Source organism: Ambystoma mexicanum, chromosome 12 (assembly GCF_040938575.1).
Source record: "Ambystoma mexicanum isolate Mex_15411 chromosome 12, UKY_AmexF1_1, whole genome shotgun sequence".
Lineage (NCBI taxonomy): Eukaryota > Metazoa > Chordata > Amphibia > Caudata > Ambystomatidae > Ambystoma > Ambystoma mexicanum.
Genome location: NC_090936.1, coordinates 850,443,998 through 850,459,991, shown reverse-complemented (window position 1 = coordinate 850,459,991; position 15,994 = coordinate 850,443,998). Strand labels below are relative to the sequence as shown.

Below are 15,994 nucleotides of genomic sequence, written 5' to 3'. Positions count from 1 at the left end.
CTGCCTAATTGCAAATCCCAACCCACCTAGAATCTAATAACCTATTGGGCCTTCGCCAGTCAGGCTTCAGACCCGGTCACGGCACAGAATCAGCTCTCATAGACATTAAAATACAAATGGACGAGCTTAAAGACAAGGGTAACTTAGCGCTCCTCCTCTTACTAGATCTATCAGCAGCCTTTGATCTGGTCAATCACCAAGTACTCTGCCAACACCTCACCTCTGCAGCCCATTCACAGCCAAAGCGACAAAATGGATAGAATCCTTCCTCCCAAATAGAACCATGAAAGTATTCGCCCTGACGGCAGTTGCTGAGCCTGCCCCATTCTCCTGTGGAGTTCCACAAGGATCTTGCGTTTCACCTACTCTCTGCAACATCTTTACTAAGCCACTTTTTGACCATTTGGATGCTTTAGGTGTCACTTATACTAACTATGCGGATGACACCCAAATCCTCATTCCTATCACAGGCTCGTATGACACTGACTCCAAACTACTAAATGAAGTCTACCAAACTATCCAGGCCTGGATGGCTATACACGCTTAGCCTTTATGCCTAAACAACGACAAAACCAAGCTACTCCTTATTGGCTCACAAAACAGGCTGAACAAACTAGACAACCAATTTAAATCCTTCGACGTTGACAGCAACACCATTACAGTATCTAAAGAAGTCAAAACCCTAGGTGTCTACTTGACTCTGCCCTTACACTAAAGAGACAAGTCAATGTGCCGGCCTACACCTCAAAACTCATTACTACCTGCAGACCCTTTCTCTCAACAGACAGCTGTATCACATTAGGCAGAGCCCTCATATTATCTAGACTAGACTACTGTAATGCACTGTATGTGGCTACAAACAGCCGCAACTTGAAAAAACTCCAGGTGCTACAAAACATTGCCTTAAAAGCAGCATTGAACATCCCTAGGAAGAATCACATTACCTCGGCAATCACTAACGCACAAGTGCCTCTCGATTGCAGCCCTTAAATATTTAACGAACAAATTCACAACAAAACAAACCAACAGACCTATGCGCTCTACACATGCATATCTTATAACTATCCCCAGATACAAACGTCAGAAAGCAGGGGGTAATAGCTTCCATGAGGTTGAGGCCAAACTCTGGAACAATTTGCCACTGGCATTAAGAGCTCAACCATTCTTTTGGACTTTTAAAAAAAGTCTGAAGACCTGGCTTTTCGCACATGAGCGGTATGTGCCACTGTTGTCACTCACAATCGTACGGTTTACCGAAAGTCTCCTGTATAACATCTGATTTTGCATTCTATGTTAACCCGCCCTTGTAATTATGAACTGTACACCTTGAAATGGTTAACTATTTACTTTGCTGTCTAACTCTAATGCAATGTCTTTTCCTGCTGTAACCTCAATGTATTCTTAACAACTGCGCCTATATACCTTCGGGTTATGTGCGCTATATAAATGAACTAATAAATCAAATGAAAATAAATAAATAAAATAAAGACTGTCCGAACATGGAGAAACATAAGGTAGACTCGGTGTATTAAACAGCAGTGCGACATTCCTGATAACACGAAATGTGCAGTTTTAGTGACTTGTGACAGGTAATGCCAAATGTGAGAATGATATTTTAATGTCAGAAAGTAAAAAGAGGGTTCAGAAACAAGGGTTCAGAATTGTGTCATGCTGGTGTATAGTGTAGGTGGGTCAAGGGATGTATGCCTAGCTTTGGGTTGGCAGGCTGCAAAGAATGGTTTTACTTTTCAAATATGATTTCTTGTGATACTTGTGACAGAGTATGCAATAAACCCAAACAGTGGGTGGTCAGGGCCGATGCCAATGGGTTGTAGCAGCAACGGCCGGTTTAACAAGGGGCACCCCAGAGTTGGAAATGGCAACCTTTCGTGACCCCTAATTGACCGCTGGAGAGCACAGAAAAAGGTAAAAAGCGCAAGAGATCCTCCAGGCAGCTTCCACCCTGCTTCATATTTCACATGGCCTCTGGAAAGGCTATTGCTTATCTGAACATTGATTTCATTCAGCATGTTGTAGCCAGTACTACATATGGCTTTTGTACAACATGTACTTTTACAGCTATGATGCCTATAAAAACGGATGATTCATTTTACCACATTTTCCTTGCAGCATAATTTTGCCACAGACAATCGAAAATGTTTTTATCGAAAGATTAGCTGACTACATTCTGGTGAAAACCACCTTTGGTTTTTCTCTTGCTTGGGATGGCATCTCTGGAATTTACATTAAATTAACAGAAGATCATGAAGGGAAACCTTGTGGCCTGTGTGGAAATTTTAATGGCAACACATCGGATGATCTGATAACACAAAACAGTAAGTATAGAGAACACTCACAAAAGCTCCTGTGAAATGTAAACTATGCCCGACCTGCAGATTCCATTGCTTAGTTGCACTGCTTGGCCTTGTAGCTCCTGTTACACTCTTCATTTCAGCGGATCTGTTAGTGACATTTGAGGAGAAAGACACCTTTGAACTTTCCCTGTAGAAAGGCAGGTTCCATTGTTAGCTTTTTGGAGGCATATTTGTTAGCCAATTGGTCCAACGATTCAAAGCAATTGATGTCTGTGTAAGCACTCATATATGGCACTCGCTTTGAAAAGCATCCAGCACTCGTTTGAAAAAATTCACCCCAGTAGAAAACGTCAATGATACTGAATATGAATTAACGAATACACATATACACAACTATTTCTGGATAACCACACACGACATCCCTATGTTATATATGCCTATTTATGACAAAACCTGTTTTTTTAATAAATACTTTTTTTTTATATATACAGTACTTTTTGCGCACGAGTAGCTCTTGAATACGTTATAAGTATTGTCCACTCACTTAAAGTTTAAGGAGTCTTTATTGTGCGACAGCCTCCTTTCTGACAAAATCTATCTAATCGAATAAAATAATTTCGATATTTAACCCCATGAATATCAGCTGCAATGAAATGCCTTCATTCAGGACATAGGGCCTCATTCTAAGTCAGCCAGTGCGGTAAAAAAGTGCCGGTATTCATGGATACCAGCGCTTTACTGCACCTGCTGACTACGGGTTTGCCGGTGGGGTACCTGGGTTACCTCCAGCTAAAAGCTGGAGGGAAGCCATGCGCCCTACTACCAAACAAATCCCTCATTATGCTGGAAATGACAGCAAACCCCCTCATGGAGTCCTTTGGGACTCCATGGGCCTCATTACACGGTAGGCGGTGAGCCATGGTGCTATTAGCGCCATGGCTCATGCCGGTAAAATACCGGCACCGCCTTGGCGGAAAGGGGATTTACCGCCCCATTCCAAGGTTGGAGGGGCGGTAAATCCCCTTTCCGCCATTGCCCTTCCCCATTCCCATTTCTGCCCCATAGGGCTCTATGGAAATGGGGAAGGCGCTAATTACGCCACCGCAATTTTGCGGTGCCGTAATTAGCTCCGAGGACCCTTAGCGGGTTGGATTTTAACGCCTGCAAGAAGCAGGCGTTAAATCCTCCAACCCGCAAAGGGACCTCGTAGTACGGCGGTAAGGGTTAACGGTCACCGTTGCCATTAACGGTGACCGTTAACCCTTACCGCCGTCCGTGTAATGAGGCCCATCATGTATGGGAATTTACACCATCACTCTGTAACCTGTAATCCGTCTGCAATGCCACCGCACGGGGTGCTGGAAACGGTAACTACATTTGCCGGTATCCTGCCACCTCTACTGCCAGGATACCGGCAAAGGTAGAATGAGGTTCCTTTACAGAGTACAAAGTTTTACTTGAAAAACGACATTTTGTTTCATTTTCTTATTCCTCTTATCACTCAGACTCAAAAGAAGAAGCCAAATTGCCATCCACAAAAACAAACTGGAGGCTCCGTGATATCACGTTTAAGAATGCCGTAGAAGAGCAAAAACGAATGTTAAAATAGACTTCCATTCCCCCTTTTGAATTTTTCTTGCCTTTTGGCTTGTTGAAATGTGAACATTCAGTGCATGTCTTCCATTTTTTTTTTATATCCAGAGTGGAATTATTAATCTTTTTTAATTAATGTTATATAACAGTCAAATTGTAGACTTTGTGTACATCTTCATTACATTCAAAAAGTACTGCATGCATTATGTCAGATTACATGCCGCTGCTTAATCAATAATTTATGATAAAAAAAGGAATTCATGTAAATGAATTTGTTGATGTTAGAGTTAACGAGATGTCAAGTGCTCATGTTAATTACATATTTCCGATAATATTGCTTTGATATATGTCAAGAGTTTCATGAGAAGAAAGATGCGATTTTTCTCATTATGCATCATAAATTGTTAGATGTTATCTGAGTTCATATATCCCACTTGCTCAGGACCATACACCATTAAGGACCTTCTTCGATATTGTCACCAATGATAAGCATTCAAGCAATAGGTGTTTTATATTTTCAATATGACCGTCCCCACAGAGTCTACATGTCCTGAGATGTCTGGGGATGTATTCCCAGGCTCCTGTGACCTCCCAAGATACTGTGGTGCTGGGCAATGCTGCAGTGCCTCAAAAAGCGAAGCCGGGTAACTGCTGTTACCATCAGCAGGCCCGGAGAGGGGCAGCCCAACCTCTCCCCCTCTCTGCTCCTCTCCTCCCCCCAAGTAGAAGAGACATGCAGTCTGTACAACACAATGCTGAGGAAGGGTGAGGTGTCAGCAATCACCTCACCCTTCATTCATGCAGCAAGGTGCTAAGCACCTAAGGAACCCAACAGGCAGGTAGGGATCAGGTTCAAAGACCTGCCCCCCCAGGGGAGCCAGATAGTTGGCTATCCGGCCGGGGTCTGAAACATAACAGCCCCCACTACTATACATATCAAAGACCCAGGGCTCCCCTCGGTCTTATAAATACAGAGCAGCATGCTCTGAGAAAACACAATCAGTTTGTGGACCCTGAACAGGGACCCAAACACACAGGAGATGCAGTGTTTACTCAGTGCCTTCCAAAACTTTGCTTCTTTACCACAAAACCCTACGACCCTACAAATAAGGGAGAAGAACAAAGGAAAAGAAGTACAGGGCGCTGTACGGTGCCCACAACAAGTCGTGGGACATGAGAAGGCGGGCACGGGCCAGAGGGGGTAACACTAAGACCCGGTGCCCAAAAGTATTGTTATTATCTATGATATGTGATTATTGTTATTTGCATAACCATATCTGTACAATAAAACCTACTGCCTTTTATTGCCAACACTTGACAAACAATGTGTGAGACAAATTATTCTGGGTGAGGGTATGGGATCGGCAATTTATAAATATGCATGCATATGGGTTCAGCAGTTATGAATTGTACCCTAAAATAATCTCACAGTGAGTGATTACCCGGGTAAACTGCTAGGTAGATGGGAAGGGTCTTACGTTCATGTATGTATTCAATAAATAGGGCACTATTGTTTTTTGTATCAAAATCTAAGACTGTTTGCTCCTTGCTGAGTTCACACATCATAGCTCTTGACAGCTTTTTGATGGTTTTATGTTTAATATGGAGGCTGTGTTGCTTAAGACGATTACCCCATGTCTTTTCCAACATAAAGATAAGGTCAATAATGCTGCTGTTCAATAGAGCTAAGTGAGAGCGATATCCCTGGATTATGGTTTTTAGCAGTATGCTGTTGTTGCCATGTGAGCATTTCCAGCAGAAGTTGAGTCGGCGTGCACTTAAAGTCGCGCTGACTCTGCATATGTTAAACGCCATATAGATATAATCAATAGAGGTATGTTAAGGTAGCCTACTCAGGGCTTTTATGCAATTGCGCTCTATCTTTTCCAGTTTCTTTCCTAGATTTATTACCCAGATTTCAGCGCCATAAATTATGGTGGGACTAACCTTGACCACTTACATTTTTAATATTGCATTAATGGTGTATCCTCCATGTCTCTGTGCAAATACTTTATTTTAATAGCACCCATCTGTTGGGCTGCTTTCACTTGTACTCTCTCTAGATGTATATGCAATTTAGCTTATCAATTTATATGCTGAGGTATTTATATTCATTTACTACCTCCACACTTTCCTTATTTACTGTGCATGAAATATTCACTTTGCAGTTAGCTCGTCCAGGCATGAAAATCATGATCTTGGTCTTATTGGTATTGATCTTAAGGCCATTCATGTTTTCATACGCGCTGAGTAGATGCATTTATTGATTTTTAAATTATAGACATAAACACCAGGAAAGAAAAGAATACATAAACCCAACCAAACAATTGCTGAATTGGTGGAGGCCTGGGGTTAACTGCGGGGCACCAGACTTTTGTGTGGACAGGGAGGGGAAGGAGGTTATTCAGTACTTCAAGACTAATCCATCCCAGGTGCCTCCCACTAGTTCCGTAATTCGCTGAGATTTACATTTTGAGGTCTGTCCCTTTAGGGAGCCACAGTAAGTCATCTAAAGGGATTCCCACTATCGTCCTGACCATCCTAACCCAGGTTTTGTCATAGTTGGGAGGTAGCCATTCTCAGATAAACCAGATCTGCTCTGCTTGGTAGAATGCCCTGAAATTCAAGAAGGACAGCCCCCCTCTATTTCCGGGTGTCATTAGGATTGCACACAATAGTCTTGGCCTCTTACTTTTCCAGATGAAGTTGCAGGTTACCCATACTAGATCTTTGAAAAAACTAATAGGGAGCTGAATTGGAACCGCCTGGAAATGATAAAGTAATCTGGGGAGGATCGACATCTTGATGTTCACTATCCAACCCATCCAAGAAATAGTCATGGGCCTCCATTTCGGCGATCATTTTGATGTCCCGGAATAGGGATGGGTAGTTGGCTGCATAGAGAGTGTCCAAAGCATTAGTGAGCATGATGACCAAGTAGCGAATCCCATTGTTTGGCCACTTGAAAGCTAAGCTCTCCTTCGCTTCCTGTAGATCTCGTCCCTGGATGGTTAGGTTAAGAATCTGGAATTTTTCAAAGGTGATCTTAAGGTCTGCCACCTTCTGAAAATGTTTCAATTCTCTCTGGCCCCTCGGGTGCAAAAGAGCTCGGAGCATATTATCAGCGAATGCCATTATTTTATGTTCCCTTCCACTAAAGGGGATCCCTTTGACATCTTCGGCTACCATCAGTCGAATCAGAAGAGGTTTGAGAAATATATGGTAAACAGTAGAGGGCACAGGGGACAACCCTATTTCGTGCCTCTTTGGAGTATGAATCCTTCTGAAACAGTATTGTTTACCACCAACCCGGGCAGTTGGGGTAACATAGTTGGCCAGTACAATTTTTAAAAACCTCTCCCCGAATCCCATACTCTTGAGAGTGGCAAAGAGAAAATACCAATCTACCCGGTCCAACGCCTTTTCGGTGTCTAATGAGAGCAAAATCGCTAGAGCGTTTACCATATGAGACTTCTCAATAAGTTGTGCGGCTCTACGGATATTGTCAAAGGTTTGCCCTCCGCTCACAAAACCTGCTGGGTCATCCTCTATGACACCCAGAAGAAGGCCCTCCAGCCTGTTAGCGAGAATCTTAGTGTATGTTTTAGCATCCGTGTTTATCAGAGCTATGGGGGGCGATAAGAACTACATTTTGTTGGGTCCTCATGTGCTTCGGAATTAGTATAATTTCTGCCTCTTCCAATGAAGGTTTAACTCGCCCTAGGGTCCAGAATGAGTTAAAAAGGTTTGTTAGTACAGGGACTAGGGTTTCTTTAAAAATCTCATAAAACATGTCTGGGAAGCCGTCTGGGGTTTTATTTATAGGCATCTCTCCGATCATCCAAAGGACCTCCTGCTGTGTAATTTTTGCTTCCAATCTTTCTTTGTTGGCCGCCGGGATGAGCAGGGGGGCAAGGAGTTTAAATAGTTTTTTTGGGAGTCACTCTGGGGGGAGTCTGAGGTGTACAGTTCTGTACAATATTTGAGAAAGCAATCTGCTATTGCCTTTGTCTGCATGCTCCTGTGGCCCTTCTAGTCCACCAGCACCACAATCACCCTAGTGGTTCTCTTTTCATGCAGGGCTTTCACAGCATTCTGTCAGGCGTATGCCCTTTATTATAATATTGTATTATAATATAGTTGCCTCATGCCCAATAGTGCCTTTTCAGCCCTCTTCGTCGGCAGGAGTTCCAGTTTCCCTGCTGTTCCTCTATATGCCCTAAGATGGCTTTAGATGGTTGTTCCACCATGTCTTTTCCCTCTGTTCCTCAACTCTTTTTCCAGGTCCTGCTCCAATCCCCTTAACATCCTTTACCTCTGTGACTTAAGAGAAATAACCTCCGCCCTAATGACTGCCTTGAACGCGTCCTATGTGATTACATCTGAGGTTAGAACTGGGTGATTGTTCTTTAAAAAATGCCACTATCTTCTCTTGTATCTCATCAGTTAAACAGGGTGTCTTAGGAGTTCCCCAGGAAGCCTGTTATCTCCATATGGGAGACAAAGCTTGGCACATACACAGGCGTAAAGTGATGCAATAGTGACTACTAGGCAACTGAAACACCCACAGATGAATACGAAACAACCCTCCTTTCCTTCCCTTACCTTTGTCACCTTAAAATAAATATAGTCTCTGAGGGCTATCAGTACCGCATTGGCCGCAAGAATACGGGAGTAATCCCTGATCCTTACTTTGTGCCTATCGCTCTTGCATATGTGTGGTTCTTGTAGGTCTATCAGATCTGGTTTGAAGCCTTTGAGATAGTGCCCCACCTTTTTTCTCTTCATCGGGGTCTTAAAACCCCTGATGTTTTGCATTAAGATGTGTAGTGTGAAGGTTCTCCTGTCATGGGTAACTGCGTATTGTGGTCGCCCCAGCCCACCCCACGGATATCCCTGACTTTTCGTAACCAGTGTACACTTGTTTTCCCCAAACCAATCAATGTTGTAGAATTCACTGAATCTCATACCATCCTCCCTCCCCTGCCTACTCCACAATAGTGTTCCAACCTGTACCTGCACTATGAACTATTGAGTCATGGTTCTCCCCTACGGGCCCTCGGCAACTAATAATCGGGTAACAACCAATGGACTGCGAATAACTAAAACTCGCATTGACCTTAAGGCCCACTGCTGGAATCAAGATAAAGAGTAGGTCTCAGGACCCATCGCCACATCCGGGGTGATATAATGATTATTCTTATGCCTCATCCCCAGACAGCCAGGGAACTTTATTCATTCGCCCCATCTTCAGAGTTCCCATTCCATAATTACTCACAGCTAAGTCATTTGATCACCTGGTGTGAAGGTCAACATCTAGGACATTACCTCACGGCAGGCCCTTCCTCCCCAGCCGATCTCCCCTCACACCTCCCCTCGGGCCTCTAACCTTTCACGACCATTCTCAAGGGTATTTCCTCAGCGCCCCCCTCCCGCACAGGCGCATCAGTACCTACGTCCGAATCATCCTCTTCCATGTGCAGCAACAATAGACCATCCCTGGAAGTGGTAATGCAATGTTGGGTGCTGTCCAGCTGGAAAAGCAAGCCAAAAGCAAATGTCCACCTATAACAGATCTCCCTCCTGATGAGCTCCTTCATTATAGTACACAGTTCTCAGCGTTACTAGAGGGTGACAAATGTTAGACCCTGGTATAGTTGGAATTCTAAGAGCTCAGGGTTGCTAGGATGTCTCTAGGAGCCAGCTTTGACCTCCTCTTTTTGGGCCCGTCCTATGGATCCTATGGATTCTGTCCATCCGTATGGCTTCCGCAAGAGTATTTTCGCAGAAGGGTGCTAAACATGACTTGGACTTTCCCTTGAGATTGCCGTCTCTCAGTTCCTCTGGGAGAATTCTTTTCTGGATGTTGGAGCGTCTTGAGGGATTTTCCAGGTCCTCGCACTGCAGCTCCAGGTTAGCTCCAGTTCTGCAAAGGTACTCCACCAGCACGTCTTCTGCAACCTCTTGGATTGTTCTTTCATTGGTTTCAGTTTTCTGGCTCAATTGCGCAAAGTCCCCTTTAATCCCCTTGATGGACTGCTGGAGGTCTTCCTTTAGCGGGTTAAACTGCTCGCGAAATGTCTTCATAAAGGACTTGTGGAAGGATGTGGAGAATTGCATCAATTCTGCCTTTATCAAGTATTCTGGATGTGCCGCTTCTCAGGTGCTCCCTTCGGCATCCATTCTGTCCCACTGAGTACTGGCTCTCCAACTCCAGCAATGTTGTAGTCTCTCCTTGTCCAGTGGGGTCTGCGACCCCCGGCAAGCCATGGCTTCTTTGCTCTTGGGCTTGGGCATCCAGGAGGTTCCTCTGCCAGAACACTGCTCTCTGTCTCCATGGCCACTCTTCCTCCACAATTGCTATCCTCCCCTTTTGCCTGTTTGGAGTGGATCTGCCACCTCATGCTGACAATCTTCAAAAGTGGGTGAGGTCACCACTGCCCCTCTGTCTCCTGGTTACAGGTGACTCATGTCAACCCTGGAATGGCCTTTGCTTGCTTCAACGGCTCCTTCTTATTATGGCGCTGGGCCTGTCTTCCGAGCCTGTTCGGGAGCGCAGGGGAAGGTTCCTGATCTTTTCAATCTCCGCCTACCCCCCTCCGGTCTCAGTGCCGCCCTTGCTTACCCCCTTGGGGACGGGGTCTGCATGCCTCCTGGGAGGGGTGCTTACGGGAAGAGCCCTGCCAACACCACCCCAGGGAAGCACACTTCCTCCCAACGCAGATTTGTGGCTCCTCGGGCGGGACATGTCTTGAAGCGTGAATCAGCTTCTCCCCTCGTGCAGTGCATTATTTAAGGCGCTAGTCTTCTGGCGAATCCTGTTTGATCTATAGGAATTATGTTCTTAACATGTATCCAAGAATTTAGTTCCTGCAACAATACCAGCACAAATATTTTGGCTGGAGCACCTAACATAGCACGTTTTATGTAGGTACCAGGATCTGAACGCTGACCTATTTATTTAATACTGCATCAATTATACTATTTTTCCATGTGGTGGCTAATGTTTTGGCCCAACTGATTATATGGAATATCATATGTGAGATATATGCCCACCTCTCTGGATTTTTCTGGGCCTGGCAGATTCTATCCTACCCAGAGGCCATGGAGGGATTGATGAACTTAATATTAATGACTTTGTGTACCTGAAGTAAAAATGACTAGGCCTCTGATCTAACATCAAATTAAGTGCGTGTTGTTGTGCTGTATCCTATCGTCTTGCTGATGTGTAGTTCCCAGTCTTTTTGTGAATCCCCGCTAATTAGTGGTTTGCATGTCTTGGATTCATTGATTATATTCCAGAAGATTCTCGAAATCTTTAGTATGAGAAAAGGTGGCTAACGTTTGCCATTGCTCTTTACCTAAGTTAAAAAAGTGTGCTCTTAACCACTTTCAGTGTTTGGACCTCAAGGTTTACACTTCTTTTGCCTAATCCCCCGTTGCTGGTATTCTATGTGAGAGAGTTTGTAGTTCATTTCTAAGTGGAGATTACATTCTGCTTAAAAGCAGTTTTTCTATGGATTTAATCTGCTCTTTTTAATTTTCTGTGAGCAACGCAATGTTTTTGACAAATCTCTGCATTTAGAACTGTAAAATCCCAGTCCATCGAATTGATTAAATAATAATTGGTATACACAAGCAAAAGACACCACTTGCTAGCCAACTTCCCAACACACTGTTAGACAGGTGAGAGTACTTTTAAGTGATTTTTGTTTACACTTAGCTGCATTGATCACGTGAACATAGATGTTGACAAAAAAGCAATTTTTAATACATTTTCAAGTCGTTAAAACGACCATCTATCAAACTGATACAGCGATGATCTGGCTAAAAGACAAGACACAAATACACAAATGAATTATCATTCTCCCGACATGTTCTAAGGTTATAGTCAGGACCTCAGTCACAAGCATTTTTCTAAGATGTATTCACAACACCTAATTTGAAAAAATCGGACTTTGATGCTCTCTATTCCGACAAATGCGATGTTAGTATCAGGGTGAATTTAGAAAAACATGACATCCTTTCTTATATCATAGCACGTCTACACCAACTTGTGTTTCGGGGGAGAGACATACACCACAGCTAACAAATCTTGATATATAGTGAGTAGTCTGTCCCCTTCTTCAGGACGCTGTCAATTTTTTCAGACACCGAATCATGAAGTTAGACTCCCACACGTAGAAAGAAGCTACGCAAGTAGCAGTACATGCTGATCACATTACTGACTGCTTCTTTATCTGTGTATTGGATTATACACTGAAAAAATCAACAGCGTCCTGAAGAAGGGGACAGACTGCTTCTCTTGAGTCATCTTTAGACTCCTGGTCATCATCTTCTTCACAGTACCAGTTTAAAAACTATGGGCCTCATTACGAGTTTGGAGGTAGCCATGGTGCTATTTTCCGTTTTTTCAGTCTTGTCATGTCTGTTGGGCTTACTGACTTGGCCACAAAACACACTGGCAGAGAGGGGGAAGGGAGATTTAGGGTTTGAGAATGGATGAATGTGATGCTGGAAATTCATTGGAGGGACAGGGCCTCCATATCCTTTCCTTTATGCCTTTATCATGTATGTTCTGTCTTGTTTTCCGTGCAGGTGTTCATGTGGGACTCCTGGCGGTGCGGCTCTTCCTCTTTTTGGTTGTGGTGAACTGACCCTTGGGATACCCTTATGGCACCCATGGGTAGGGGTACACCCCTGTACTCCTAGTGTATGTTTTTGGACACCTGTGTGTGGCCCACAGCACAGAGCAGGGTATGGGCTGGTGGCAGCTCCATGCTGAATTTGCCAGGTGCTCTGAGTATCCTCCATTTTGGGATACCCAGGCCCTGAATTAGTTGATTCCTGATAGGAGAAAAGATGGCCCCTGTGGCCTCTTGCTTTCTATCGCCTGTTACCTTGTTTTTCCCAAAGTCCTGGGAAGCCCTGACTCTGTCCCTTCCTCCTGACTGGCTGTTGGGTGGAAGTTCCATTTATGGTATTGTGGGGAAGTCCAGACCAGACTGGCTGGAGCCTTCCCGATGATTGTATGTTGTTGTACGCCCAGGAGGTGGGACCTGGGTGAATAGAGTGTGTGGCGAATACGCATCTCATGTTATGGGGGTCTAGTATCTGGTGTGTGACACAAATACTGAGACAGCCCTGCCTGAAACTGGTATGAATGCAGTGTGGCCTGCTGAATGGCTGGGTGCTTGTCCCAATCCACATTCCGTGTTGTGAGTGTCTGGATGGAGAAGAATGGCCTGAATGCACGGTGAGCCCGATTGGCTGCCTGCCTGCCAGAATGCCCTTCTGAATGATTGGTTGCCTGAGTGTGACCCAGCAGAGTGAATGAGAGACCAACATTATATCTGGGGACCTCTCACTGATGGAAATCGTTCAGAAGCTGAAGTTGATACTTGATGGTTAACGTTGAAGCCCGCTGGAAGAAGAAGAAATGCTGCTGCTGTCCTTCGCTAATCTGAAAGCTGCGTGACTGTCAAGGAAGTGTTCCATGAGAGGGCCTGGCTAGGAGACCTCCTCCCGAGCTACGAGGGATCATCGTGCACCAGCTGACCTTCGCCAAGGCTCCCTGGAAGTCAGTCCTCGAAATGCTGCCAACCGGAGATGGGGACTGCCGTGGAATCACGAAGCGAAGTGCCCGGACATTGAAGTCTGTCACCGTCAATGACAAACCTCGTAGATCGGAGCCGCAGCGCTCCATTGCCTAAGAACATTAGAAACAAGGACTCCCTTGCTCAGCACCGACGACCGATTTGTCCCGCCGGAGAAAGTCAAGGCCATCGATGACCAAAGAGAATCCGCTGGTGAGTTTCCCGCCACCTGAAGACCACAGAGACGCTGACAACCCGATGCCCTTGCTGGGCCAAAGTTCTTCATTAACTCTTTGCGACAACGAACTATCGTTGTCGAAGTGCACCGCACGCCTCAGCTTGCAGGTCGTTTTCGACCGACTGTCAACGAGCACTGCAACAACCGAAGCTGCTGCCTGAGCGACAGTGTTCACCTTTTTCTTCAAAAAATCTCGGCGACCTGTGGCTCCTGCCTTAAAGGGAGTACACTCAAGAAGGGCCTGTTTGACTCATCAAAGAACTCTACAAAACCAGGTACTTTGGGGTCGTGGAACCTTTTAGAAAGGAATCAAAACTATATTGAGCATAATTGGACTGGGCTTGTCAAATACACTTTATTTACAGGTTGCCCAGGTGGGGGTATCCTCGCACAGAACTGTCTCATAGTAGTGGGATAGACTGTGCTGCCATTGCTTGATTTAACTTGCTTTCCTTCTGTGGTCTATCTTTGATTTAGCTTACAATCTGATTCGCATGCATTTGGGGCCGTGGATGCATTTCAAAGGAATCAATAGTAAGAGTGGTACCCCGTAGACCTGTATATATTTGCCATTTTAGATTAACTTGAGCACAAAATGTGTTATTGTGATTGTGTATATAATTGAAACCTTATTTATATAAAGAACTGTGTTTTCACTAACATAGTGTGTGGACATTCCTTTTTGGGTTCTTGGGGACTACACTGTACTTAGGAACAAGCCTGCATCACCTCCTGAGAGCTAAGCCTTGATTGCTCACCACATTTTACCAATTAGAGAATCTTGGCTGGGGTGCTCTGTGCTTTGACTCAGCCATATAGAGAGCAGAAGTACAGATACCGCCCTCCAGTCTTTACAATGAAGCATATTGAAGCAAGGGCATACTCTGTTCTTTGATGATGGTTGTCACCAATCCCATAGAGGGGTTCCTTCCCCATGTGATTCTCCCTTGGTACACCACCCCCAGGGGGAATATTATACTGTGGACGCACTGCCCTGGCCCCATGAGAAAGGTCTCCCTCTAAGGATGAAGGGACAACATCCTCAGATTTGTCACAGTATGTACATCAGGCTTACATCTCCTTCTCTAGCGTCCATGCATGGGGGAGTCAGTACGTGGTGCGGCGGTGGGTTCCCAAGTTGATGAGTCATATGCATGGTATTCCAGGAAGGTGAAAGAGTGGTGTGTGGGCATGAGAAGTTAGGTGCCATTCAGTCCTGTGAGCCTCTGCCATGGCCTGCTGTAACGCTCACCTAGTATCCACGGGGACGTCACTCAGCCTGTTCTGACCTCTTACGACCTCAAACCCTTGCCTGGAGTCTACTCGACTGGAGACTGCGCCTTGTTTTCTTGGAAAGTGTGCTCTCCATCCTGCTTTCAGCGCAGGGGCGCGTTGATTGATGCGGGCTCGTTGCTGCCTAGTTACTTCACTGGCAAGAGTCTGACAGGTAAGTATAGTGAGTCTTTTGAACAGTTCTCTAACTTCGTTCCTTTCCTTCCTTAGATGATGGCCGGCGTCCGGGGATGGCGACGTGCTGCTGAGATGAGTAGCGCTGAAGGTGAGTGAGAGCGCGAGGCGCAATGCGACCCTTTTCTATTGAACTGAGTTCTTTTTCTGTGTCTTTTAGGTGTTGCAACGTTTTCAGCATGGATGCCGGTTATGAAGAAGAAATGCAGTGAGTAAGCACGGTATGCGGCGCCTCTAGATGTTTCCACGCTAACCTGGAGTGTCTTTTCCCTCTTGCAGATGGATGAGAAGTTCCGGAGACAGAGTTCCCCCAGAGCGGCTGGGATTCAGGTAAGCGTTTGAAGCTCGTACAGTCTTTAAAAATAAGCAAAGATTTGCTGAATGCTTACTAATGCCTTTTTTCTGTTCTTTTCCCTCTTCCTTAGGAAGCGGCGTGCCGGGATGGGAATGACACCTCCGAAGATGCACGCAGAACAGAAGGAGCGATGAATGAGGGGCAGAAGCGCCGCAAGGTAAGGCTGTTCCTAACGGTGTTCTTGTTCTTGCAGGAGCTGAGCGCAGAAGAAAGATGCAGGCCTACTGGAGACCGATCCGACCATGGTGAGTGTCACGCTGAAGGTGCAGAAAACACAAAGCATGTTTCTCAGCCTGGGCGTGGCTTAAATAGTCTCTGGGTATTCCAGGTGTCTCAGGGCTGAACCACACCCAAAAGACTAGACTGCACATGCAGTTCTGTGAACCGAAATATGTGGGGGCATCCATCTTGTCCCCATCAATGCACTACA

The 15,994-nt window shown here is 45.2% G+C and overlaps 1 protein-coding gene across 1 annotated transcript in view; it reads left to right on the top strand.

Annotated features, from left to right (window-relative positions):
- The window catches only part of OTOGL (otogelin like), a 1,792,821-nt gene that overhangs the window by 303,916 nt on the left and 1,472,911 nt on the right, over positions 1-15,994 (top strand). The window contains exon 8 of the mRNA XM_069629328.1: positions 2,131-2,336. Coding sequence (XP_069485429.1) covers positions 2,131-2,336 — 206 coding nt within the window. The remainder of the gene's footprint in view (positions 1-2,130; positions 2,337-15,994) is intronic.